The sequence below is a fragment of the Orbicella faveolata genome, unplaced genomic scaffold, assembly GCF_042242905.1.
Source record: "Orbicella faveolata isolate gen_17 unplaced genomic scaffold, um_ofav_v1 contig_1, whole genome shotgun sequence".
Classification (NCBI taxonomy): Eukaryota; Metazoa; Cnidaria; class Anthozoa; order Scleractinia; family Merulinidae; genus Orbicella; species Orbicella faveolata.
Genome location: NW_028301536.1, coordinates 29,585,618 through 29,610,906, shown reverse-complemented (window position 1 = coordinate 29,610,906; position 25,289 = coordinate 29,585,618). Strand labels below are relative to the sequence as shown.

Sequence of the window (25,289 nt, the reverse complement as noted above, 5' to 3'; positions counted from 1 at the left end):
TATTCAAGACAACGTCGAGACGTGAATCGTTCAAGGGCAGGGGAAATACAAATATTACTGATTTAACGACCTTTCCAAGGCACGGCGACAGCATTTGACCAAACGATTTGAAAACACCACCTTGTCCAAGCGTAACTCATTATCACACCATTTCAAAGTCGTCCTCACAACAGCATCCATTCTTGCCTTAAAGTTGATAATTAAATCGCCGGCAGATGCAGTAGTTAACGGCTTTATTCTTGGTATCACTGAAGGCTCGAATTTCTGTAATTTGCTACAGTAACTGTAAACTCTAGAAGAAATTCTCACATTTTATTTCATTTGAATACAATGTTATTCAATTGATCAACAGCGCACATGGCGAGAAAGCTAAAACTAAGCCAATAAATATCTAGGACATTCACATTAAAATACCTCGTACAATCTTTGCATTTAAATTCAAATATGGTGGGATGAAATTTAATTTAACGATTAAATATTTATTCCTTACACTATTATATTTACGTCTAGGTGCATAAGACCATTTTAAATATGTACTGAAAAAGTTTTTCTGGACTATTGTCCAATAAATTGCAAGTAAATGCTAAGTATTCCTATAATATTCCTATCGTACATAAATTCCTGTATAGGAAACAATTCAATTTTATAATACATTGTTTTATAATCGTGTGACGATGTAAGACAAATATTTAATCATCTTATTACAAATCGGGTCAAGAAGCACAAGATGAGGCCGAACAAACATCCATATCTCGAGGTTTACGTTACCGATGTTGTATGGTAACTTGATGGCGGGCGGGGGGAGGGGTCGAAGTCCTTTTCCGGACCTGAAGACCTTGCGGGGTAGCCTATGTGTCCCGCACCTCCTCCTCAAGGAGGGGGGCGGGTTGGTGGTTCAACTACACGTAGGCTAGTTTTTTTTAGGTTAGAAATTCAGAAATTCATTCTAAACCGTCTGCTTTAGGCCTAATACGACTTTACAAGTTGACCTCACTCGTACTTCCCCGTCGTACCCGTGAGAGCTCCAGCTAGGTGTTGATTGGATGACAAGAATCGAAAATTCTAAGAGTGCTTCAACGAAGCAAGTTCCCCTTGCTCAGTGAGCATACTAGCCATATTTCGTCACCAAAAGCGAACCTTGAATTGTATCGGAATTAAGCATTTTAGTCAAGACGTTTTAGCTGTGATAATGAGATGCCTCAAGGCCTTGGTTAAATTTGTTCTAAGAAAGTGAACGGACTTAGGAAAATTTTTACAGTCTAAACAAAAGAACGAAGACAATCCATTTTACAGTTGTCTGTTCAGTGACCTTGCATTTGAATGGCAGCGAGGCTGGAGGTGAATCTTTTGATAAAGACCACACTGTTTTCGTTGTGTAAATTAAGTTGTTCTTATGCGAACTAGTTTGCATTTACATGAGAAAAGCAGAGGTCTGTATCAAAGCAGGGTCACCTCCAGCCTCGCTTGCAGTCATAGGCCAGGTAACTAGGCACAAAACTGTAAAATGGCCTATTGCACAAACACTACCTGAAATGTGCAAGGCGATGCTGTAGGAATCCCCTCCACGAATTCAAGTTGTGATTTAAGTGACTCTCGCCTTATAGTAAGGCAATCCATTAGTTAAATGCAATTTAACACGTTTTGGGTAAAAATATTAGCCACCCACATGACCCTCTAAGATAAACGTTACAGTTCGTTTAATAACGCCATTTCCACGCTTTTGACTGGTTCAAGAACGGTCTAGAACGGACTGACCAATCAGAAACAAACTAATGTCAAACTGTGCAATATATGTATCCCGGATGTAAAACTTAACTTTCCTTAAACATATAGAAAACGTATTAAGATTCTTGTTGGAGGTAAAAAGAAAACAAAAAAAATTAAAAAAGAAACCAGTATGACTTGATGTTCACATTTTGAGCAGTAAGTAATTGTGAAACAAACGAAGATTATTTGCTCATCGCAACACAAAACTACGGGCTGTAAAACTTGAAACAAAAAAAACCTAGTATGATGAGTAAAAGCTGACTTAAATCTGTATTTATGCCATTTAGATCATTAAGTTATTATCTTTCTACTGAATGGTTCTCGACAATTACTGAGAGGTTTCATCAGATTTGATGTAAGATAGCAAAACATGGCTCCTTTCATTACCACCCAACTCCCCTTCCTTTCGTCGGCCGTTACTAAACCTATGTAATACTCACGCTAGACAGCGTGAATTGACCTCTTTGTATACTCAGCGGAGTACTAGGTCTTTTTGGTGTGCTTTGCTGACCTTCCAAGTCCTCATCTGTAATACTGATGCTGCTGCCATCATGGCTCTCTGGCGGAAGTTCCTCGTCAATTGAGCATTCTTTCATCAAATTAATCTTGAGACGTGTAGCTTCTCTCTGTGATTTTATGACGGGACTCGCTTCCGTGCTCAGCGGACCTGCACAAGTCTTAATGATGTAATTCGCCTCGTGATTGGACGAATTCGTAACGTGGGGCGATTGCTTTTCAGATGAAGTTCCTTCGTGTTCGCCGCTCAACCCCCGTGTGAGCTTGTCGATGTTCCCGTATCGGATGTAGTTCTCATCCATTTCAGCAGACTCTGGATCGGAGTAGGGACTGGAAACACGTTGACTAGCATGACTGCGGAAAAACTCTTTGGCTTGGCTCCGTCGCTCTCCTTTGGGCGGCCGATGGGGAACTGGATGCGATAGAGAGTCTGGTAACTGGTGGGTGTCTGACAGAATGGGCGGGTTTTGCTCTAGGGACTGGGAACAATGAGATAAAGTAACTCATGTGGTACCGATTAACAACAAATTTATATCACTGTGTGAAATTGTTTACCGAATTGTTTTTTATTGTTATTTTAGGAGATATTACCATTGGCCTGTTTATAATTCACGGAATCCGCAATCAACTAGTTTGAGAGAAGAAAGCGGCAATGGTTACCCTACATCTGGTCGGTTAAAAAAGAACAAAACGAAATAAAAATGCTTAAACAGTATTACCTCATCAGTTGTCGCATTTCTCATTTCTTCCTCCGAGTCTGGAAGTAAAAGGAAATAACACAATATTAGGATATACGAAGAAACAACGGAATTGGGATTGAACGAGGTCCGATTTCTGTTCAGTCTTGATGGTGATGGCCTTTCTAAGGGAAGGGGAGAGGGAGAAAGAGGACAGGGGACAAACTTTTTTCCTTTTTCCTTCCCCGCCTATGCTCCCGCTTCCCTCCCTTCCGAAATCCCTGATACTCGCCAGTCGGTTTAGGGAATAAGCAATTTCTGCTTAAATTATAATCGACATATATAACAGGCCGGTCATGAGAATAACTGAACTGATCAGCCGGAAAACATGGCTCTGATATACGATCAAATTCTTCCAAAAAGTTGTGAGGAGAATTTGAGCTTTAATCAGGGCTCGAAGAATTAGATACACTGATTGCACATGGGAATTTAAGGGCTACTTGAATATCAGCCAAAAATCAAACTCACCCGAGTTCTGTTTTTCAGCAAGATCTTGTTGATTTTCTGGTGAAGAACAAGTCAGCTGAATAACAGGAGCACGACCTGACGAAGGTTCGTTTGAGGTCGCTTTCTTTTGAACGGGAGACTGGTTATTTTCTCTCCTTGGAGGGACAGGTGGGGGAGGCAGAAACTCTTCCTTCAGTACACTTCCAACAGCTCTTTGTCCACTATGTCGCCTTCCCTCCCTCATAGATGGAGCAGCAGGCTGAACTGTTCGTCCACTATGGTGAGCTGCACTAGAATGAACAGGTGACGGGCTCGAACTAAATGAAGTGGGCGATTTTGCTTGTCTGGGTGGCAACGGAGGTGGATCAAATTTCTTCCGCGGAGGGAGGGCTGGCGCAGGTACGTTGTCCTCACTGTTAAACGCACATTGGCTGTCAGTCATGTCAGCGAGAGGCGCTAAGTGACGTTCAAGTTGGCAAGATCCGTCAATCATGTCGTGACTTTCGTGGTTTGATTTCGATTTTTCATCCCTTGTGTCCTTTTGGGCCTTATCATGCGGTACAGATTTTTTTTGTTTTTCCTTGTGAGAGAAAACCGGATGTTTAGCTGTATCATCAGCTAAAATGTCATCTTTCTTTGGTGATTCCTCTTTACAAACCTTCTTGACGGCAATGTCATCCTTTTTAGCGACCTTGCGTAGCATCTTAGAAGCGGAGGAAAACTTAAGCGCGACTTCAGGTGATTCTTTGTCCTTTTTCAATTTTTCTTCTCTGGATGTCTTACGGGGGGATTTCGGTGATGATTTGGACGTTTTTCTACTCATCTGTGGTGACGTTTCTGGAGTACTTGGTTCGCTTCCTGAAAATCGTCCTTGGATATCCATAGCATCGCCAGGAGAAAGCGAATCTCTGCGGGGTTTTTCCGCAAAATCGACTTCGGAAACCTCTCGTGTCTCGTTGCTCCCTCGCCTCGGTTTGGGCGCCAGCTTCCACACCTTCTTGACGAACTTACTAGCCTTGGAATCTTTCCTCTTGGCCATCTCACATTGTCCGTCCTCCTCCACATTCTCGGACGATTTACAAAAAATCGAGTCGTCGGTACTTCCTCCGTCAGCAATCAAACACGATCCGGGGTCGTCTACTCCGCTATTTCGCCGTTGATTGGTGTTGTTCTGGGCCTGTTCCGTCTTCTCTAGTAGCCGAGCCTGTATCGCAGCCTCGCCAGTCAGATGACTGGTGTTGATGTTTGTCTTAAGTGGTAATAGCAGTGTGTGGGGATCTATGCTGCGCATGCCCTTGGCGAAGAAAGTTGACCGATGAGCAGCCGCTAACTCAGGCCGCCTCTGATTCTCTTCAGAAAGATCCCCGATACACGAGGAAGATGATCGCCTCCGAATCACGTCGCCAGGATCAGCCGGACGAACTGGTAAAGGCGGTGGACCCGGGCTATGTGCGCGGCTGACTAACCCTTCACACGTGGATTTACTCTTTTCGATCACCGTGTGTTTCTTGTTAGTTAAACGACTCCCTTTCCCACCAGCTAAGGTGGTCGCTTTTTGCTGAACGTCACCAACAGTCTCCGTAGAAACTGTTCCGATACTGTTCCGTTTATGTCGCACGGCTGGAAAGAGTTCGTTCACATCATTCTGTTGTGGCTTCTCCATCTGAGCAATAATTTTCTCAAACATGGTTTTAGAGGCTTCGGGATCTCCGGCTCTTAGTTTATCCAACAAAGACTGCCGTGAGCCTACTTCGTTCCGGGAATCAGCAGAAAGGGAAGCCTCTTCCGTGCTGGATTTTGGCGGGAAAACATTTTCCGACCTAAGCGCGTGCTCTCTCTCTAACTTGGGTTTTGGCGGGAAATTACCAGAGCTTGGTTCTTTGATTTGTGCAATTAGACTCTCGCGCATTTTTCGATTAACACTTCCACCGACATGCGAAATTTTCGGGCTGCCGTTCTTCACTGTGGTCTTGTCAACGGGGCAACTCGATAAACTTTGGTTGCCGGAGATTTGGCACCGATGATTTTCCGTTCCCTTTTCGGACTTAAAATAATTTAAAACATTTCCATTTCCATCGAGGCTGTTGTCCGCTGGCCCCGAATGCAACGCTTCACTTCTTACATAACCTTCAGAGTCCATCTCATTTTCTTCAGGAATCAACTGTGCGCCTGAGAAATTCCTAGGAAGAGAGCTATTAGAGCGCATGCTTCCCTCTTCGCTGCCTACAGAACATGAGCTCGTAAGCGAATCGCTGGAAGTCTTACGGCCGTGAACCGGGTCAGAGATGTGAATCGGCTCGGCGCTCTCGTCGACGAGCAGATCGATGTAGGCGCTGCCTTCCGACTCTTCCTTGATGTCGTCAATTCCATCGATTTCGGAATACGGTTGCCGCGTCAGAAACACGTCATCATCACTTGCCTTTTCAACAGAGGATTCCGTTGCGGACCGTGGTCTCGAGCCATTACTTGACGCAGATCCATCACTTTCAATGTCAATAGTAACAGCTCTGCCGTTTTGTTTTTCAGGGAGATCTTCCTCTATGGTTCTTTGGCCAGGTAACGGATTGGTCACAGCACGTCTCCTGGCGTTATCCTTCTCCTTTTGTAGGGTACTCATAATCCTCTCCGGGGGCGCGGTCATAGTTCTCGGAAGCTTTCGGGATGGGTGAACACTTGGCGGAGACTTGGACGCACTGCCACTGGTAGATCTCCTATGGAAAGCGTCACGTTTCTCTGCCGCAGACTGGAAAACCTGCTTGGAATGCCGCCGAATTTCAGCGGCGATAGTGTCGCCATGTTTGGTGAAGAACTGGAAAATCCCTTCTCCAGTCACACTGCGTCTGTTCAGAGAAAATAGAGGTAAATCAACTCCAATAACTCTTTTTATTATATCGGCAGTTCCGTGAGCAGGTAAGATAAACCAAATCCTGCGCTGTGATTGGCTACCCGCGCGGGCAAGATGGGGCGATCTTGCCCGATCGGGACTACCCTTTGTGTCCCGCAAGAGAAATTTCCCCAAAAGCCATATGTAAGAAAATCTTTTATTGACCAAGCTTGTTCGGTCAAGAAGGCTGGACATTGGCCTCGTTCTTTTTTTGCGAGTTTATGGACCTCGACTCCGTCTCGGTCCATAAACACGCAAAAAAAATAAACTTGGCTAGTATCCAGCCATCTTGACCTCACGCTTGGTCAATACCAATACATCATATCATGATAACTACCTAGATGGGATGCTAATAAATAGAGCCTCTGCATTTTGTTGGGAAACCCTAACAAGTCTCTAGTGCCCAGTACAACTGCCAAAGTCCATTTAAACTCCTCGATCAGAGGCGGATCCAGGATTTTTCTTAGGAGGGGGTGCACCACTAAAGAATGGCGTAACTGACTGGTGAGGTAAACAAATTTTAAAAGCAACTACAAAGAAGAAGGCTTCATCTCAGGGGGGGGGGGGCACCCTCCCCCTAGATCCACCCCTGTTGATGGAGAGGGAGGAAACTGCCTTGTCCAAGGATACAACTCATAGACCCAGCCAGAGATTTAATACTAGCTTAGAGCATGACTTGCTAAAGGACTGTTGTGGCCTGCACTTAATAACATCACTATGTTGGAAAAGTAATTTCCAATAGTAACTAGATAGTCTTTGCTTGAAATTTAGCCTGAATGTAGGTATCAAAAAAGGCAATGACCTTCCTTTGACAACGCAGGAAGAACTTTGGATGTCTGTTTGGAAGCTACTGAAACTTGTAAAACACAAACACTTTTGCTGCATTTCACATAGCCCTGTGCCTCTAAGATTGCCATGAGACTTGAGTATTTATGCCAAATTTCGTCAAAGGTGATGACGTCAGAAGTGGAATAAAGGCCAATGCTTGTCATGGCTGGTTACGGGCAGCACAGAAGTCAATGGGTTAAGCATTAGTGCTTTCCAAACGTTAAATTATTAAATTTAGGATGACTAGTTTTTCCTGGAAATTGTAAGACATGCTCAGTTCCTGTTACAAATCAGTTTTTCACCTGCCAACTTTGAGTGTGAGAAGCTGCATGTCCTTCACTCCTGCACTAGCTGCAGGTTCACTCTTGAATCCCCTTATTTGACCTACAGACCAAGTGACCACGGTCTGGCTCCTGTCCACAGCAGATTGGAGGGACACTTCCTCCTCAGTAATACACAGGATGTAGTCCCCCCTGATGTTGTTATTTTCTGAGTGTGGAGTCAGCCTCGTGGTGACAAAATAACCTGTCAATCAAACAATATGAAGTGGAAGGTCAGACCCTACGAACATGTTTGAGATAAAATGTAATTTTGGAGTCATCATTACTAGATGTGCGCACAAAAATTTTGTGCTGGAATTAAATCAGACTAGAAAAATTCCTCCAAATACTACAAAAAAAGCAATAAATTCCTTACAGTTTGGTTTCCATGGTAACCAAGCCAACAAAAACAGAAAAGGTAATTCTGGATTCAACCATGTTTGGATACAGCATGTCTTTGGAGTCATTATGCAAGATAGGCAAGAAGGATCTTATAAGATATTAGAATATAGCTCCTGCCTACCCACCACTGGAGCCGAGCAAGCATTATTTTCATTGTATAACGTGTCGTATTATTCTTTCATTTTGATTGGTTATTACAAGTACTTGTGTTCGACTCGTGCATCCATTAGCAGTTTTCTTAGACCTTAGGCATACATTGTTTTCTTAGAAAACAAGGAACACCATCCTCTTTTTGGTAATCACAGATATTGACAAGATCTTATACATTCTTCAGGATCTGAACTAGCATACCACTCAATAATCAGGATTCTAAGCCTAAGTAAGGGGTCCTATAGGATTCTGATACTGTAGCATCCTCAATGTAGGATTTCAACCAAGAAAAACATGATGAGTATTCGCTAAAAAACAGCCAAAAATTCCTTGCGCCAACCTGGTTGTATAGCTGTCTTGGCGTTAACCTGTGAAGCATCACCCAAGTTGTGGCATGATCTTGAATGCACACTTAACAGGTCAGAGGTTGCACGCCTTTTTAGCTCAGGAGTAGATGCGGGACTATCGTCATTAGGGACTTGTGCCCATATTTCAGAGGAGCTAGTTCCGCCTACTTTGACAACAACTTTGTTTATAGCTCCTAACCAGTCTTTTATGGCTTTTTCAGTGTCACAAGCCAAAGTGATGGCTCCTTGCTTGCTACACACAATCATTATTGGGTAACAGTGGCTCTTTGAGCTGTGAGCTTCACCAATGTAGACAATGCTATCCAGGTGGAAGGAATATTCCATTGGCTTTTGCAATTCAAATGCATTTTCATCTTTATAGTACTCCAGTCTTTGGCTCAAATTCTGTGTCTTGTTGCGCAAAACAAAAAATTTACTTTGCCATGCCTGTAACAAGAGAACAGAAAAATCAGATCTAGTCTTTTCCAAAGTGCTGGAATTGCATGCCCAAAAATTAATGACAAAATTACAGCTTCACTTTGATAAGTAAAGATTAATAAGATAAAGATTTAAAGCCATTTTCAATTGAGTGTCTAAAACCAGAACAAACCGATTACAATTAGACTACTCACCCTTTCAACACTCATTTGAAAACTGCTCTAAAAATGACATGATACAGAATCAATCACGATTACACAATAATTAATCAATTCAATAAATTACTGACCTTAGGCTTCAAACAGCAGGAATTTTCATCAGGAAAGTTCATTTGCAAGTTCTAATTTATCCCAATAAAGGATGAATTTGTGTTTGATACCAAACACATATATTATAAAATTAAACAGTACAATTTTAGCAGCAAACTGATGAAAACCATTACTATTATCACAGAGAGAAAGACATATTATATGCTGGGGGGGGGGGGGGGGGGGATACCTTCCTATAAATTTTGCTTTAATAAATTCACAATCCCACCCAACACCTCAGATCTCATCTCAAAATAACATGTTTGCACACACAAGTTGTGTAGCCTCAGAAAGAGAAAACATACATTCTGCTGTGTAGCGAGAAAAGCAAGACACACTTAGGCCAGCGTGCCCACACAGTGGAGCATATCTCAGTTTAAAAGCTATTAGGAGTATTGCTAATCTGTCCCCTCCTTGGCATTGAATGCAAATCCATTGCAGACTACACCTTCTCCAAGCATGTTATCCATTCCCCCAGTTACCACAACAGGTTGCTAATGAATGGTCCTGCAAAAATAGCCATACCCTCCCATACCATGGGCAGCGCGACAGAATTCCAAAGGAGAAGGGGGTTCCAGAAACTGGAGCACCAAGGGCATGGGGGTAGGGGGGGCCATTTGGAACAGTTTGAAACTCTGAAAGCAAGGGAAGGGTGGTTGAGGATTTTGGAATTTCCAAAGCCAAGGGGGTGGGGGTGGAGGGTTTAGATGGGGATGCTGCCCTTGGTATGGTATTGTTAATATTTTCTGGAATCACCCAATACCACTTTACTTTCCTGGATCATGGAAAGAAAGGGATTGTTAACCGTCTTGCCGTGGCCAGTATGGGAACCCAGATCGGTTGTCTGGGAGTTACACACATTTTATAATCATTATTCTGACCTGCTTCCCACAAAATACATGTATATTGCATATTACAGCATGATTAATGTTTCTCCAAGTTTAAAATCAAGGCATGTAGAGTAATCTAGATGGGCATTAACTTATTTGCTAATTTAGCAAGGAGAGCTTCAATTGATGAGGAATGCATGTCAACAGCTTGACACAAAATTGTTACTGAACTATATTTAAAGACCCAAATCCAATTTAAACTAAATTGTAAATTTAATGTTACGGACACTTTCCACTAAATCTAAGTCACACGAAAGATTATTGACCTCGGTGTGTTGGGATATTTTCAGATGATCCACATACATCCAAAGATACCTGTAAATATTTATCTTGTGAAGACACTTCAAAGATTTTCATAGACATTTTGAATATTTTCCAGTCCCAGGACCCAAGATGTGTTTCACAAAAAAAATTCTGTCACCAGAGGTGTTACACCTTAAAAATTGAACTGAAGAAAGTGGACCATCATCTATATGAATCTTTCTTTACTTCTATTGGTTCAAGTTTATAGATGTTTTGAAATGTGTTAGTAAAGGCTATATGTGGTGAGCCATGAGAAATTGGATCATAAGTGTGAGTAGGCATTAGATCAAGGCTTTTACAAGAAAGGCTGTACAAGAGAAAGACAAAAGTTGAGGATACGAGAAAGAAACATGTCTGACAGGAAAACATGCTCAGGTTTGAAAAGGAGAAAAGAAGGTCCAATAGAGGTTTGGTGGAATGCAGGATGAAACAAAAAATGGAAACAGGATGCAGCACAAAATACTTTTTGCTAATTTTAACTGGCAAGATGCAGGAGAATTTTAAAATATTTGATGAAAAACAGAAAATCACAGCTTACATTCTACATAACACAGAGAGCCATGACTCTAACTAGGATCAGGTCGGCGTCGACAAAACCAGGATTGGATCGGACCGGATCACGGATCAGATCACGGATCGGATAACGGATCAGATAACGGATCGGATCACGGACCGGATCACAGACCGGATCACAGACTGGATCACAGACTGGATCACGGATCGGATCACAAATCGGATCACGGATCGGATCAAGGAAAAAAATTCAAAATTCAAAATTTTGTTGAGCAAATTACACTAGAGTGACTATTGGGAGCAGAACGTTTTATTTAATTCAGGTGTGATATTCCTTTATTCTTTTATGATATCAAGCCAACTGGGAGCTGGTCACAGATGAATTTTTTTCAGGCTGTTGGGTTTTGATTGCGATGATCAACCATGTCTTCATATTTTTCTCCGCAGTTCAGATAAATGATATTTCGTATATTCGCTTGCATCAAAGGTAAACTGTCATAAAAAGAGTCAGCATGGTAATAATAGGACGAACGTATGATCGAAACACAAAAACTAAAAACACTAAAAAATTAAACACCTGATGATTTCAAACAATTTCCGTTTCTGAGACAAGTCTATACTTTTACAAGATGTGAGTTTGGAATACGATATTTCGTACTGGAATAAAACGAAACAGGCCATTTGTATTTCAAGGAAATATAGCTGTTTTACAAAAAAATATAGGAATAACATCGATAATGTGAACGATAACGCAACCCGAGAATAAACAACATTTCAGGAGTTACGTCAGGATTTTTAAAGTCATTTTTAGGGTCGTAAAGAGTTGCCTTTATATGGACTAAAACCTTAAAATGATCGTGTTCTAGGATAGAAAGCACTTAAGAGGCAAGAACAAATCAAAACGGAATGAGGATCGTTAAGGATGGCAAAGATTAACGAGGACTGCAAATGACGAACTTGAAAAACTAGGCTAGCTTTTTCAACATGCGCAAATCATGACGTAGCTCCTTTAAAGCAAGTCAGGTCCTTAAGCTTTCGTACGTAAGCTTTCTCATTAACTGTAACGCTAACTGTAACGCTCACATCTGACACGAAAAAGTAGCCGAGAATTAGCTACTGATACTAACAACAATTTCAAAAACAAGAATGGGAGGTTCACGCAAGCTTCAAGCCAACTAACGTTCAAATATAACTACATCTGCCTGTTCATTACAATTTAAATTTGTCGTAAATTAGGCGCTTATGTGGCTTTTTAAATGACCTCTTGTCATTCTCTGTAATTAACATGTCATTGCGTCAAATTCGGGATTCTTATTTTTATTTAACATATTTTAGTTTTCCACTTTTATTTTTTATTTATTATTATCTTATAAACGATTTGATTTTTTTTTCTTTAACAGGTTTTTTTTTTTCTGTGATCCGATCCGTCATCCGATCCGTCATCCGATCTGTGATCCAATCTGTGATCCGACCCGTGATCCGATCCGTGATCCGGTCCGTGATCCGATCCATGATCCGGTCCGTGATCCGATCTGTGATCCGGTTTGGTCCGGTCCGATCCTGATTTTGTTGACGCCGGGATCAGGCAGGATCGGGCAGGATCAGGATCAACCTTAAGCCTGGAGTGGGATGGCAGGACTAAGCCAAAAATAGAGTTGGGATGTGAAAGGAGAAAAGAGGGTCCAGTATAGGTTTGGTGGAATGCAGGATGAAACTAAAAATGGAAACAGATGCAGAATGACACAAATTTAAGTGGTGGGATGCAGCAAAAAATACATTTTGCTAATTTTAACTGGCAAGATGCAGGATAATTTTAAAATAACTTGATGAAAAACAGAAAATCACAGTTTACATTCTACATAACACAGAGAGCTGTGACTCTAACTAGGATCAGACAGGATCAGGATCAACCTTAAAGTGCCACTGTGATGAAATTCTCGATACCCAATTTTTTACATTTTCGTACACAATAGGTCTTTCCTAAATATCTTGGCAAATTTCAATCTATTGCGAACTCATCTTTTTTGGACCTTTATTTCTGAGAATTTACGGCCGCCATTAATTTTCCTCGTTCCAAGTCTTGGTTGAGAATTGGAGAAAATGACGTCATTTTCTCAAAAATACCGCACGGGTTAATTATAATAACAATTAGCCGCAATTCCCATAAAGAATAACAAAAACTCTGGCTCATATATTTGTGCAATTTTCCACATGAATTGTTATTATAATTTCAACCCGTGCGGTATTTTTGAGAAAATGACATCATTTTCTCAAATTCTCAACCAAGACTTGGAACAAGGAAAATTAATGGCGGCCGTAAATTCTCAGAAATAAAGGTCCAAAAACCATGTGTTCTAATGTTCGTAATAAACTGAAATTTGCCAAGATATCTAGGAAAGACCAATTGTGTACGAAAATGTAAAAACATGGATATCAAGAATTTCATCATAGTGGCACTTTAAGACTGGAGTGGGATGGCAGGACTAAGCCAAAAATAGAGGTGGGATGTGGGATTGAAAAGCCTGTTTTATACCCTCAAAAAAGTCTCATTTCAAGAAGAAATGCAAAGGCAAGCTAAAAGCCTAATCAGGTTTTCTGACTTTGTCTTCTAGAACTGTCTAAATTTATTTTTGTTTCCCAACTTGCAAAGTCTAGAAAATTATCATTATTCAAAAGCAAAACCTTGTACATATGTTTCTATCCTGTCATTTGAAGCCATTAAAAAAAAAACTTAACAAATTTCATTGAAATCATAAGGGACTTATTTTTAAAAACAATAACAAATATAACAATATTGTGTCTGGATGCAAAATATAAGTTTTCTGATACAACACTGCAATATTCTCCATTAGTATTGCAGAATGGCTTTGTTTTAGAAAAAAAATAAAACAGCCTGTATGGAGCCAGTTATACCCAAAGCAGGTCAGGGCATTTTGCATGCCACACAGACCTGCTGAGAAATTATTAGCCTGGATCGAAGCTTTGTATTGCCGGCAGTCAGAGATTATCAGTCTATTTCTTATTGCGTTTTATTCACTTGCCCAATAGTCTGGGAAAACAGACATCCCTTGCTTATTTCTTGTTTGTTGATCTCTTCTGTAAGAGATGGATTTTATGCGAAGGATACTATAATCAATTACAGCGAAGCAAATTAAGGGATACAGTGTGGGTTTTTTAAGGATCAAATTTGAATGTCAAATGCCTCCCTCGCAAAGGGTGGAATTAGTGATCAGTAAGACGTCATTTTCTCAAAATGTGTACAACCTATAGATGTAAAATGGCACGTTACATCATAGATGATTAACTATGAGGGAATAAAATTTTGACAGTAAAAAATGTTTTGAAAACAATGATGAAGTTGTTAAATATCACAGTGCTGTAACACAACTTGATGTATTAAAGCACTACATAAGCGTTGAATATTGAATGGAAAGTAAATAACAATATATTTGAACCAAGAAAGACAGCAGTGCAGTGAAAAGTACTGCGATTTAATCTGTGAAATGAAAAGAAACAGGATTAACCATATCTATAACAATTTTATCTCACCTTAATCCTGACTTTTGTTGAAGTTGGTGGTCGTTTTATCATCATGTAACCATACTTGATGATGTCTTCAGCTTCAAACACACCGTAAATATTATACTCAGCCATCGTTAAAACATTACCATATCAGGATTTTCCAAAACCTGGGTCAGGGAAAAAGATAATGAGATCAGCAAAAACAGGAAATAACATCGCTAACGAAATACGTATGAGAAGGGGTACACAATGTACGTCCTGCTAGGTCTAAAGGAGGATTTAGTTTTGTTTCTGTCGTTCCCAGGAAGCGACAAAAACAGAAAGACGAACTTTGAATCACAAATAAAGCGAGAAATGGTAATATGTACGCTACTTCCGTCACTACTGCAGTTGCACCTTTTGGTAGAAATAATATCGTATTCAAGACGAGTGAAAATTGGTCAACAGCCCGATGAGCCCATTCAGAGCAAACAAGAAGTCCATCATTTCACAACAATTATGTAGACCGAGCTGCAAGGAAATAGCAAAGACGACAGCTTAATCCGCTTAAATTTTTGTTTTGACCGTTCATTTTTATACCGATGACACGGTTCAGTGGTTTATGGAGTATCCACCCAGACAGAAGTACATAGCGGTTGAAATATATTCCGAATATTCGCATTTAACACACCACCAAAACACGAATTCTCAATTTGTCAACCTGGTCGACCTTCATCTAAATTTCCTTCTTCTACTTACCTTAGCGGGACGTAGAATTTATTTAAACAGCAGTCTAACGTGATCGCCATATATAACGTACATTTATAATGACTGCATGCAAGTCGGTCCAACTCATCCTGCATGTATGAATTAAAATTCTTCTTGTATTTGTTTGCGCCGATGCAGGATTCTTAAATATGGAGAAGCATACAATTTGGAACCTTACAAAAGAGCTGATCTTGATTTTTCACTTCCGTACCAGTGAAATAACTATCGCGTGTTGTTAGGAATTTGATGCAAAAACCGCAAGGAAGTGCGAATTTCCAATACTCATCACGCATCGCGTGGAGCGGACGACCAAGAAGTCATAAAGTCGTTTTTATAGTCCAAAGCATTTAAAAACTTCAATAAAATATCATGTTACCGCTATTTAAATTACTGCTCTTACGCCCCGTTGATTAGAAGCTTTAACTATGTTGTCAAAAGCTCAATAATTAGTTCGCTTTATAAGACTGCCACGTTCGCTACAGTACAGCAAAATTCATCCAGCTGTAAAATGAGCGAACCACACGCAAGAATTAAGACTCGATAGCTAGCAATACTCACCGTCCATTTTGTTGCGGTCCTAAGTCAGAAAACGAACCTTTCACGTTGACAAACCGTACAAACGATAACCGCGATGACTCTGCTGTTCTTGGCATAGAAGAAATTATTAGTGTTACTGTTTTTGCCGGGCCGCTCTAGATAGATCTAGATCGAAGGTAGACTAATGAGCATCGAGTTCCATCATTTCATAGTTGCCGGTGTCCAGTAAACGGTCGTTAACCCTACATTTACATTCTCCAGCATTTGCGCGTAGTATAGTGGAAGACTTAACGATCGGCTTTAACCGCAGAGAACGCAAGATGACGATATGAAAGGAGATTTTCGATCAGAAATCAGCAGAAATCAGCAGAAATCAACTCTTGTCAATTTATGGCCAGCGCGGCAACTTCGCCACTTGTCAACTTGAATTTCTGCACATTACAATATCTTGAGCAGTAGGTCTCGGTCGCTCAACATTTGGACAACATAGCTTGATCCCCTCTACATAACTAGCTGATTTCCCAGCTGTCAAAACAACAAAGCCCATAAATTATTGTCAACCTACTCACTCCTCTGAACATGTTTCCCACTTTTTTCAATCAGAATTGTTGCCGCATTGCATTGTGGGAAGGCCTAGTAGCCACGTCTCTTGTGCGGCAAATCAAGATGTCGGAACGAAAAGTGTTGAACGTAAGTAAAATTTGGATTTCTTGTCCTTTCTTTCCTATTCCACAGAAGATCACTGATATCAAAGTTATATATCCAAAAATGTGTTCACTTAAAATCTTTGAGCCTGTAAAAAGAAACCACAGTAACTCATATAATGGTCTTTGTACCTCAGGTAGCTTCCTCAAATGTCTTTGACGATCTTATAACCTTTAAACCCCCTGTACTTGTCACTGTGTACTAGGTAGTACTCGCTGCCCATCCACTTTATTCCCAGTGGCACTTAAGACCCTTACTCTGGCTTGCCACTGTCGTCTGATACATGCCGCAGCATGTAATGATTTTGCTATGCAGTATTTGATATTTCAGTGTTGCAGGTGCTCAGGAAATTTTTCATATTCTAATTCACTTCCTGTTATAAGCCTGATCACCGACATCCACTATTATACATCATTCAATTCCAGCAGTGCCCACCCCCCCCCCCCCAGGCTAACCCCCCGGACATTGGCATTTTTTTTAAATAAATGGGCAAATTCCCCGGGGTGGGGACACATAAGCTGTCTAAATGCCCTGGGGTGGGGACGAAGAAAGAGTGCAAATGCTCCGCCCCCAGGATCGTCGCCTTCCAAAACCTCTGCAGTTTTTTTATTAATCAGTGAATAAAACGTTCAACTGTTCAGTATTTTAATGCAACGGTAAGACCTCAAGGACAACAGTACGTGTTAGTTGTTTCTGATTATATTTATTTCTTTATATTGGTTTTTAACAGTTTGCTAGAGGGTAGCTGGGATTGCAGCGGATGTGCCTCCAGCCGCGAGCGATGATAGGTGCCTGTTTTCACAGGCTACTTTTTCTGTGAAGAATCAAGACATTTTAAATGATGATGCATTGCATTTTAAGCTTGCAAAATATCTGTCTTGAAGATCGCATCATTTGAATTCACAAACCTTAAGTATTTTAACTCCACTTTCATGAATTTAAAAAATGCTAGGCTAGTTTTGAATGCGAAATGCAAAATAGTCGTGTTCACATCAGTGATTGTTTTGTGATAAACAAAATATAGTTCACCTTGTCGCTTATATTTGTATGCTTACAAGTAATGAAGAAATATCTAAAATTGAGAAAACACACCTTTAAAATATCTACAAGTTTCTCTAGTCCCTGACGGCCAAGTCATTGCTCGACAAACGCCTCGTCTTTCCCGATGAACTCATCCATGGCACTTACGAAAACACATGTGTCAAATGCCTGGGGGTCGCACCGGGGTACGCAAATGCCCAGCCTCAGGGCTGCGATAAAATTGCAGATGCCCCACCTGCAGGACTGACAACGCGAGCAAATGCCCTGCGGTTACCTGAGGGGGGGGGGGGGGGGGGATGGGCACCGCTGGAATTGACTGATGCATTACATAACCACCAAGTTTGGTTACGTGACCTTTGCCTTGCGGCATATGGTGGTGTTGTGTTGTAATGGTTTGACTTTTTTTGACGTTACACAGGTTTGTATGCGGAAAAACAGTAATCGACATCATAGCTGGAAAAAAAAAAATCTAGACAAATGTACAGTCCTTACTCAAGGGGAGCAAGATTGATAGCTCTAGTTTTCTCCATATTCTCAGATCATAGCTCAGTGGAAACCCCTTATTTCCCTTTTCACACCATTATAGAAGCACATTTGGCAGTCTGTGAGAGGCAAAGAACATGTTAAATGTGCAATCTAGTTGAGCCTAGTGGTATATAGTGATAAATTATTATTACTGTTATATACATGTATTCTCAACTAGACTGCAGGCTCGATTATTGTGTAGTATTGCTTTTAACACTTTACAGACTAATCCTTACTACATGGAATGATTTTTGGACAGACTTGGACTGGTAACTGTTGATTTAAAAAAAAACAACAACAACAATTCTGATGTGGCTAAATGTAATTTAGGCGAGGTTTGAGTCAAGTCAATCTTGGCCAGCAGTCTCTCAGGGGAGCCATGCTCTGTGGGGTCTCATACAGGGTTTTGCTGGGCTTATGTATTTTGCTTGTCAGCTTTGTGAGATCATGCAGTTTGCCTTGAGTGCCAGTTGTGCTTTTGCTTCTTCACCTCCCTCCCTTTCACAGGTGGCAGTAAATGTAAGTATATAGGGTCGTAAGTGTCTCCACTGACTCTGTCAGTGTGACAGCACCTGGTGGTTGCTGCTCTCAGGATTACCATGGATACCTACATGCTCTGCTCGAGGCTCATATTTTGGCTGCATCATCCCTTAAGCATCTTTCTCAAGCTCATCAATCAGTGATGAGTTTAATAAAGCATTATTTTATTCCTGGTGTTCTGTAAGAGGGGGATGGTTAAACAGCTCTTCCTTATTTAATCTACAGAAATACTACCCACCAGATTTTGATGCATCTAAAATCCCTAAGCTTGGACTTTCCAGGGATCGTCAATATGTGGTGCGACTTATGGCCCCTTTTAACATGAGGTAGGTGTCTCAATGTTGACCACTGAGAGTTATTTTCATCAATCAATTCAATCAGTTTCATTTCACTCTCAAGAATACACGCCAATGAGAAGCTGCAATTTTGTAAGCATTTTATGTGCTTGTCCATATGTACTGGTTTTAATGTCCAGCTGACTGGCAAATTGATCAAATTCATTTTGTTCCTGTGGAGATTTATAAACAAGTTCTTCACTTTGTGCCAAAACAAAACTATCAGTATTGAAAGTTCTTATGAAATTTCCATGTATCTAATATCATAACTATTTGTATAAAATTTAAACTATATATTTTTTCCTGTTTAGGTGTACAACATGTGGTGAGTACATTTACAAGGGCAAGAAATTTAATGCCAGAAAGGTGGGTGCAGGTAACATTTAGTACTGATAATTGTTTCAAAAATGTGTGTCTGAAAAGTCTTATGTCATCATCATACATACCTGTACATGTACACATAGCAAGATCATTATTTACAGTGACATCAGTAAAACCAAGTTTAGGCAGAATAAATCCATGAGATATACTATATGGTGACAAAATTCCATAATTGACACCAGCTCAGTTATCCTTAAAATATAGTTCTCAGCTGTGCGACTTGTGATTGTCACACTTAAGAAGTGCGACTTTCTTTTGTTTTGAAAGCAAGTAGAGTATTAAGCAAATATCACCATAGCTTATTGACATTAACTTGACTTTGTTGCAGGAAACAGTGCAGGGAGAAACCTACCTTGGGCTTTTGATATTCCGATTCTACATTAGATGCCCAAGATGCATATCGGAGATAACATTCAAGGTAACCGTATGTCTTTAAAAGACAGCCTTGTTCTTAACATTTAGCTTGTAGAACTGGGCCGTATCACCAAGGGAGAAAGTGATTCAATATAGGACAAAAAATGGGATTCCAGTTTTTCAAAGTACTTAGAGAAATGGAAGTAAGTTCAAAGCGAGGTTAAAAAATTAAAGGTCAATTTATCCTACCTTTTTTTCAATGTTTTTTTTCCGCATAGTTTTAGTCTGGATTGAGAAGATATATCAATCACTCAAGACTGTGTTTTTCCATATTTTGAAACACTTCAAAGCTCATCAGTCTCCACTGTATTGCATATTTTCAGCTCTCTTTCTGGTGTTTGAAAGTGTGGTCAGACGTGGTCATTACACCTCAGTTTCTTCAAATTGTCTCGAACTTCCATTCCATGTATTTTGGTCATAATAATGATAATGATAATGATAATGGTAATGGTAATGGTAATGGTAATGGTAATGGTAATGATAATGATAATGATAATGATAATGATAATAATAATAATAATAACTGATTAATATTGTGACCATGAAACCTTGTACGTGACTGTCTATTTCATCCTCTTCCTTGATGATTGTAGACTGACCCTGAAAGCACAGACTATGTTTGTGAGAATGGAGCTACAAGAAACTTTCAGGCTCAGAAACTTATGGAAGATGAAGAGAACAGAAAACAAAAGGAAGAAGAAGAGGAAGAGCAAAACAATCCCATGAAGGTACAATACTTATTAAATTGAAGGATTTGTTGGAAAAAGGGAAGTGACTCGCGAAGTGAGTTGGTGTAAGGGTTGGTAGTCCTTCCAATGATAGCATGACTGAATAATATTTCACAGTTGGTAATAATCTCTGAAGTTATCCCTTTTGCAACTGTTGTATTATGTAGTTTTTTGTGTCTGGCAAATCCTTGGTTCAAATTATAACATCAACATGATAAATCGCATTTTGTAATTAGATATTCTTCTGAGAAATTTTAAATGCAGAGGCTAGTAAATGTGTGCAAGTAATGGGAAGTACAAGACATAAAGTCTTTTAGATACACACTGTGCTGAGTTTATATATAAACAACATAATGTTTTCAATGTTATTTTCATTGACTAGATATTGATTTTCATTAGTTTGAAACTAATAAATGTGACACCAGCTTGCTACAGAATACAAAATTAATATTAGCTTCAGGGGGAAAGGAAAGCCTGAAGTTAAGAGTTCAGAATATTTTATTACAGAAGTGTAATGATTCTTTCTTAATAGGGGAATTTCATATTTCATGCATTTCTGATAGGCTCTTGAGAAGAGGACGAAAGAATCCAAACAGGAGATGGACATTTTAGAAAAGTTAGAAGAGTTGAGAGATCTGAACACAAGGCTTGCTAATGGTATGTTACTTAAGAAAGAGTAGCTAGTACTTAGACACATTCTTGAATGTTCAAAACTTCATTTAAAATTCCGAGGCTCCAAGTCATAACTCTGTGAAATTCTTTGCCTCAAATCTGACAATCTTATTTTTCTAAAAGAGCAAAATGTACTGAGTGTATAATATCATATTCAACTAGTGATCAGTACATTTAAGTTTGGTTTGAGCATCGGTGTACTTAGTTAATGTTTTTGTTTCATTTAGTTGATTATGACTCTTTATTGGAGTTAAATGCAAAGGCTGCTGAGCAAATGCGAGCTAAAGAAGAAGAAGAAGATGAACAGTTAGTACAGTAAGTACAGTGTAGATTTGTCCTTCATTACCTTAACCTCATGTCATGAGTAGCAGAGGTGTTTTGTTCTTTTTCTCTTTTTGTTGCAAGAAAATCAATAAAATCTATAGCAAGCACCTGCATGTAACCTTATATATTATTTAGCACATAATAGTTGGGACACTGGTTCTTGAAACAGATATATATATAGAGATGTGTAAACGATGTTGGTTTGCCAATGATGATGCCTTGGAGAAAAGGATCCAGTGGATACAGAACGCTTCTTCTTTAAATAATTATAGGTTGAATAAACAGAAGAAGATGCGAACTTTTCTCATAGGAGGTCTTTAATTTAAGTGGGCGTTTCGCCCATTCGGGCTTCTTCAACACTAAGAATATCAATACTCGGAATAAAATTTACAAAAAGTGGAAAAGCCTTAAATAAGTTACAAAACAATAACTTACAAAGAGAACAAAGAAATAAAACATTTTTTTTCACATAAGATTACATAAGAATTATGTAATAATAAAAATAGTAAAACGCCCGCTAAAAAGCAAATAAAATCAAATAAAATACAGCAGCAAGATGGTGTTAATTGTAGCGAATCCTATTCCTGGAATTAAACTCGCACCTTTTGTTGAGTCCATGAGGTGTGAGGGTGCATAATTGAGCACACCAAAAGGCCTCTCTTGTGAGCAAACAGTCATCAAGACTACTATTATTGACACTAAGATTACACAGCTGTTCAATAATTCAAAATTCAAAATCTGCCAGAGCATGAGGCTCTTTGTTAAAATAAATAGCAACTTCACAAGTACGTTTTTTGGTGATCATAGAAGACTTGTGGTTGCGGAACCAGAGCCATTCCCTATGGAGTAGCTACCAGGATCCGAAGGAATTGTTCTACTGATGAGGCATTTAGTAAATGCTCTTCTGAGTATAAGGGTTATCTATATAACCGGGGTTATAACCCTAATTTGGTTTCATAACAGTTTGAGAAAGCCCAGTCTATTCCTAGACAAACATTACTTCAACCCCAGCCTAAGGAGTCCAAACAAATTTTTCCACTTGTGCTTGATTTCAACCCTCGCTTACCCAGTATTGGTAGAATTATTAGGAAATACAAGCACCTTATTTATGATTCACCATCTCTTAAAAAGATTTTTCCGGTAGGGTCCATCATTCCTGCTTTTTGTAGAACTAAAAACATCAAAGAAATCTTGAGCAGTAAACCTCGTGAGCAACATCGCACGCCCGATAATCAGCGGGGTTGCTTTAAATGCACAGCCAAATGTGATCTATGTCGCAATTATTTAAAGGAATCTAATTGCTTTGCTAGCACTAGTACTAGCAGGACGTATCCTATTACGCAGATTCTTAATTGTAAATCTAAAAATGTCATCTACTTGGTTACGTGCAAGAAATGCAATGTGCAATATGTTGGTTCCACAAGTAACTAATTTAAAATTCGTTTCCGCACCACAAGTCTTCTATGATCACCAAAAAACGTACTTGTGAAGTTGCTATTCATTTTAACAAAGAGCCTCATGCTCTGGCAGATTTTGAATTTTGAATTATTGAACAGCTGTGTAATCTTAGTGTCAATAATAATAGTCTTGATGACTGTTTGCTCACAAGACAGGCCTTTTGGTGTGCTCAATTATGCATCCTCACACCTCATGGACTCAACAAAAGGTGCGAGTTTAATTCCAGGAATAGGATTCGCTACAATTAACACCATCTTGCTGCTGTATTTTATTTGATTTTATTTGCTTTTTAGCTGGCGTTTTACTATTTTTATTATTACGTAATTCTTATGTAATCTTATGTGAAAAAATTTTTTATTTCTTTGTTCTCTTTGTAAGTTATTGTTTTGTAACTTATTTAAGGCTTTTCCACTTTTTGTAAATTTTATTCCGAGTATTGATATTCTTAGTGTTGAAGAAGCCCGAATGGGCGAAACGTCCACTTAAATTCATTGGTAGTTAACCTTTAAGATCTAATTCCAGGTCTATATTTGGGGCCCAGAAGATCCAAAGAAGATTAAGTGATGACAGTGAAGATGATGAACTTGAAGAAAACAGATCAAAAATCAAAAGTGAATTACCAGGAGAAAGAAAACCAACAAGAAGAAAAGCTACAGACATTTTGGCAGAGGTAACTACTTTCAGTACAATGTTAGAAATGAATCCTGCTGATATTAAATACTTCCTAAAGTATTCAGTGTTGGACTGGTTTGGGGATGCTCATCAAAAATAAGGTATTTATTCCCTTGGCTTACTTCAATTAATGCTTGCAAAAAGTTCATTGTATCAGCGATACACATTTACACATATATGAAAAGCTTTTTTGAATGAATCTTAGTGTATGTTGTAAGAATGTTTTGGTACTGAACCCACAAACTGTGGGAATGCAGTTAGATCTTGTGTCATTTTACTGATTCAACTACATGACCTGATAGAAGCAGGTGTGGTGTGATATTCGCAAAAATATTTATTTTATAGGATACCTCCGACATACCACGACCAGCTCAGAAGAAACAGAAGACATCTGGTAATGTTAGCATTGGAAAGCTGCAGAATAAATCTCAACTGGCATCTTTAGTAAAAGTGAATAAAGACAAAACTAATGGACAAAAAGCTGCTGTAAAAGCAGCTATTAAATCAGAAACTGTCACACCTGCACAGGACAACATGTTACAAGATTCACAGAAAGACCTTGGGAAAGTGGATCAGGACATCAAAGCTGGAACAAGTGCACTTGGTTCACTTGGAATGTTAGGAGATTACAGTAGCAGTGAAGATTCAGATCAATAGACTTACTTGTGGCCAAAATATTAATGTTATATTATTATTTTTGTAATTATGTACATAAATTGCACACTTCATTATATATGGATGCAAATGGGATAAGCTTCAGTAAAACCATGATACATGAAGGTTTTCTTATTATTGGCTCTCGGAGATCCTACCTCATTCGGGCCAGGGTCTCTCAGCTTTCCATCCTACTGGTAGGGACTTCTTTTAGGGTGGGAATAGGAGAGACACCGGCAAGGAGGTTTTTAGAGACCAAGTGAAGAGTGTGAACAAACATATTGTAAACTGAATGACAGATATGTTATTAGATGTTTTGGTGTGTAGTATCGCTGTATATTTTTACGAGTTGTGCCATATTTTGACGAGCCCATAAGGTGAGTCAAAATACAAACGAGTAAATATAAAGCAATATTACACACTAAAACATTAATAAGAGATTTATTATCCAACTGCTGTAGTCAATAAAGTTATCAATGAAAGAGGGAGAGTGTGACAGTTTTGCATGCACACACCGACCTGTATGACAAACAGGTTTTCTAGTGAGCAAATAACTGTACAATATCGCTGTATGTAATTTGGATGGTATTTATTGCAGTTGGATAATAAATTCCCATATTGGAGTAGGTACTCTAGACTCAAGAATCTGTTGATTTTGGTCCAGCTCAAGAATGTATTGAATTCAGTTGATAATGTTCCATGTTCTTTTTTTATTATCTGTATTTCTTTTAAATGGGTGATTATGGGTTTATTCTTCTGTTACATAAAGTTATAAAATAATGTGGATGTAGTAAACATGAAATAAATTAAAGTCTGTAACATTTTAATATCACATGTGTACAGTCATTTTTAATATAGCATTTTTTAAGGGAAGTCAATTTCAATACTAAATTCTAGATAGCTGGTAGGGCCTTAATCAATAATTAAAACAAACCTGAAAAAAATAATTGTTTCCATGTATTTATGGTTTATTCGAGAATAGGCCACATTTGTATTCTCGACTAGCTTGCAATGAAGGCTCATGCGTGGAAATATCATTAAAAACAGATTAATGTCATTTGCATTTGAAACAACTCAGTTGCAAGCTAGTTCCAGTCCAATACCGAGAATACAAATTAATTTGGTCTATTACAAACCAAAATCCTGCAAAAGTATTTTGTGCTTGTTTAGTTTCAATAATGAGA

The 25,289-nt window shown here is 39.2% G+C and overlaps 2 protein-coding genes and 1 pseudogene across 4 annotated transcripts; 2 read left to right on the top strand and 1 right to left on the bottom strand.

Moving 5' to 3' along the window:
- Positions 1-298: 298 nt before the first annotated feature.
- LOC110052738 (uncharacterized) lies at positions 299-16,247 on the bottom strand. Of its 3 annotated transcripts, none has more exons than XM_089271342.1 (7): positions 16,226-16,247; positions 14,400-14,539; positions 8,392-8,845; positions 7,482-7,704; positions 3,489-6,307; positions 3,003-3,040; positions 299-2,762 (listed from the first exon to the last, which is right to left on the bottom strand). In XM_089271342.1, exons 2-7 carry the CDS (start codon positions 14,502-14,504, stop codon positions 2,193-2,195), a joined length of 4,209 nt encoding a protein of 1,402 aa, XP_089127468.1. In that variant the 5' UTR covers positions 14,505-14,539; positions 16,226-16,247; the 3' UTR covers positions 299-2,192. The 3 variants fall into 3 exon arrangements, with proteins under 3 accessions (XP_089127468.1, XP_020614559.2, XP_020614560.2); XM_020758900.2 differs by lacking the exon at positions 16,226-16,247 and adding an exon at positions 15,678-15,813; XM_020758901.2 differs by lacking the exon at positions 16,226-16,247 and adding an exon at positions 15,111-15,633.
- Positions 16,236-24,934, top strand: LOC110052740 (splicing factor YJU2-like). Its single transcript, XM_020758905.2, has 9 exons — positions 16,236-16,346; positions 18,693-18,793; positions 19,114-19,168; positions 19,512-19,601; positions 20,191-20,325; positions 20,889-20,982; positions 21,225-21,312; positions 23,302-23,449; positions 23,797-24,934. The coding sequence occupies exons 1-9, from the start codon at positions 16,236-16,238 to the stop codon at positions 24,106-24,108; spliced, it is 1,134 nt and encodes a 377-aa protein (XP_020614564.2). The 3' UTR covers positions 24,109-24,934.
- Positions 21,516-23,401, top strand: LOC149118707 (uncharacterized; annotated as a pseudogene).
- Positions 24,935-25,289: the final 355 nt, after the last annotated feature.

Bases quoted from the DNA above. Each gene is read 5' to 3' on its own strand.
- LOC110052738 (XM_089271342.1), bottom strand. From the start codon at position 14,504: ATGGCTGAGTATAATATTTACGGTGTGTTTGAAGCTGAAGACATCATC. The intron at 7,705-8,391 runs GTTGGCGCAAGG...TTTGATTGACAG, and splicing joins CAAGACAGCTATACAACCAG to GTTATTTTGTCACCACGAGG. The intron at 6,308-7,481 runs GTGAAAAACTGA...TTCTCTGAACAG, and splicing joins CTCACACTCAAAGTTGGCAG to ACGCAGTGTGACTGGAGAAG.
- LOC110052740 (XM_020758905.2), top strand. From the start codon at position 16,236: ATGTTTCCCACTTTTTTCAATCAGAATTGTTGCCGCATTGCATTGTGG. The intron at 18,794-19,113 runs GTAGGTGTCTCA...TTTCCTGTTTAG, and splicing joins ATGGCCCCTTTTAACATGAG to GTGTACAACATGTGGTGAGT. The intron at 19,169-19,511 runs GTGGGTGCAGGT...ACTTTGTTGCAG, and splicing joins AGAAATTTAATGCCAGAAAG to GAAACAGTGCAGGGAGAAAC.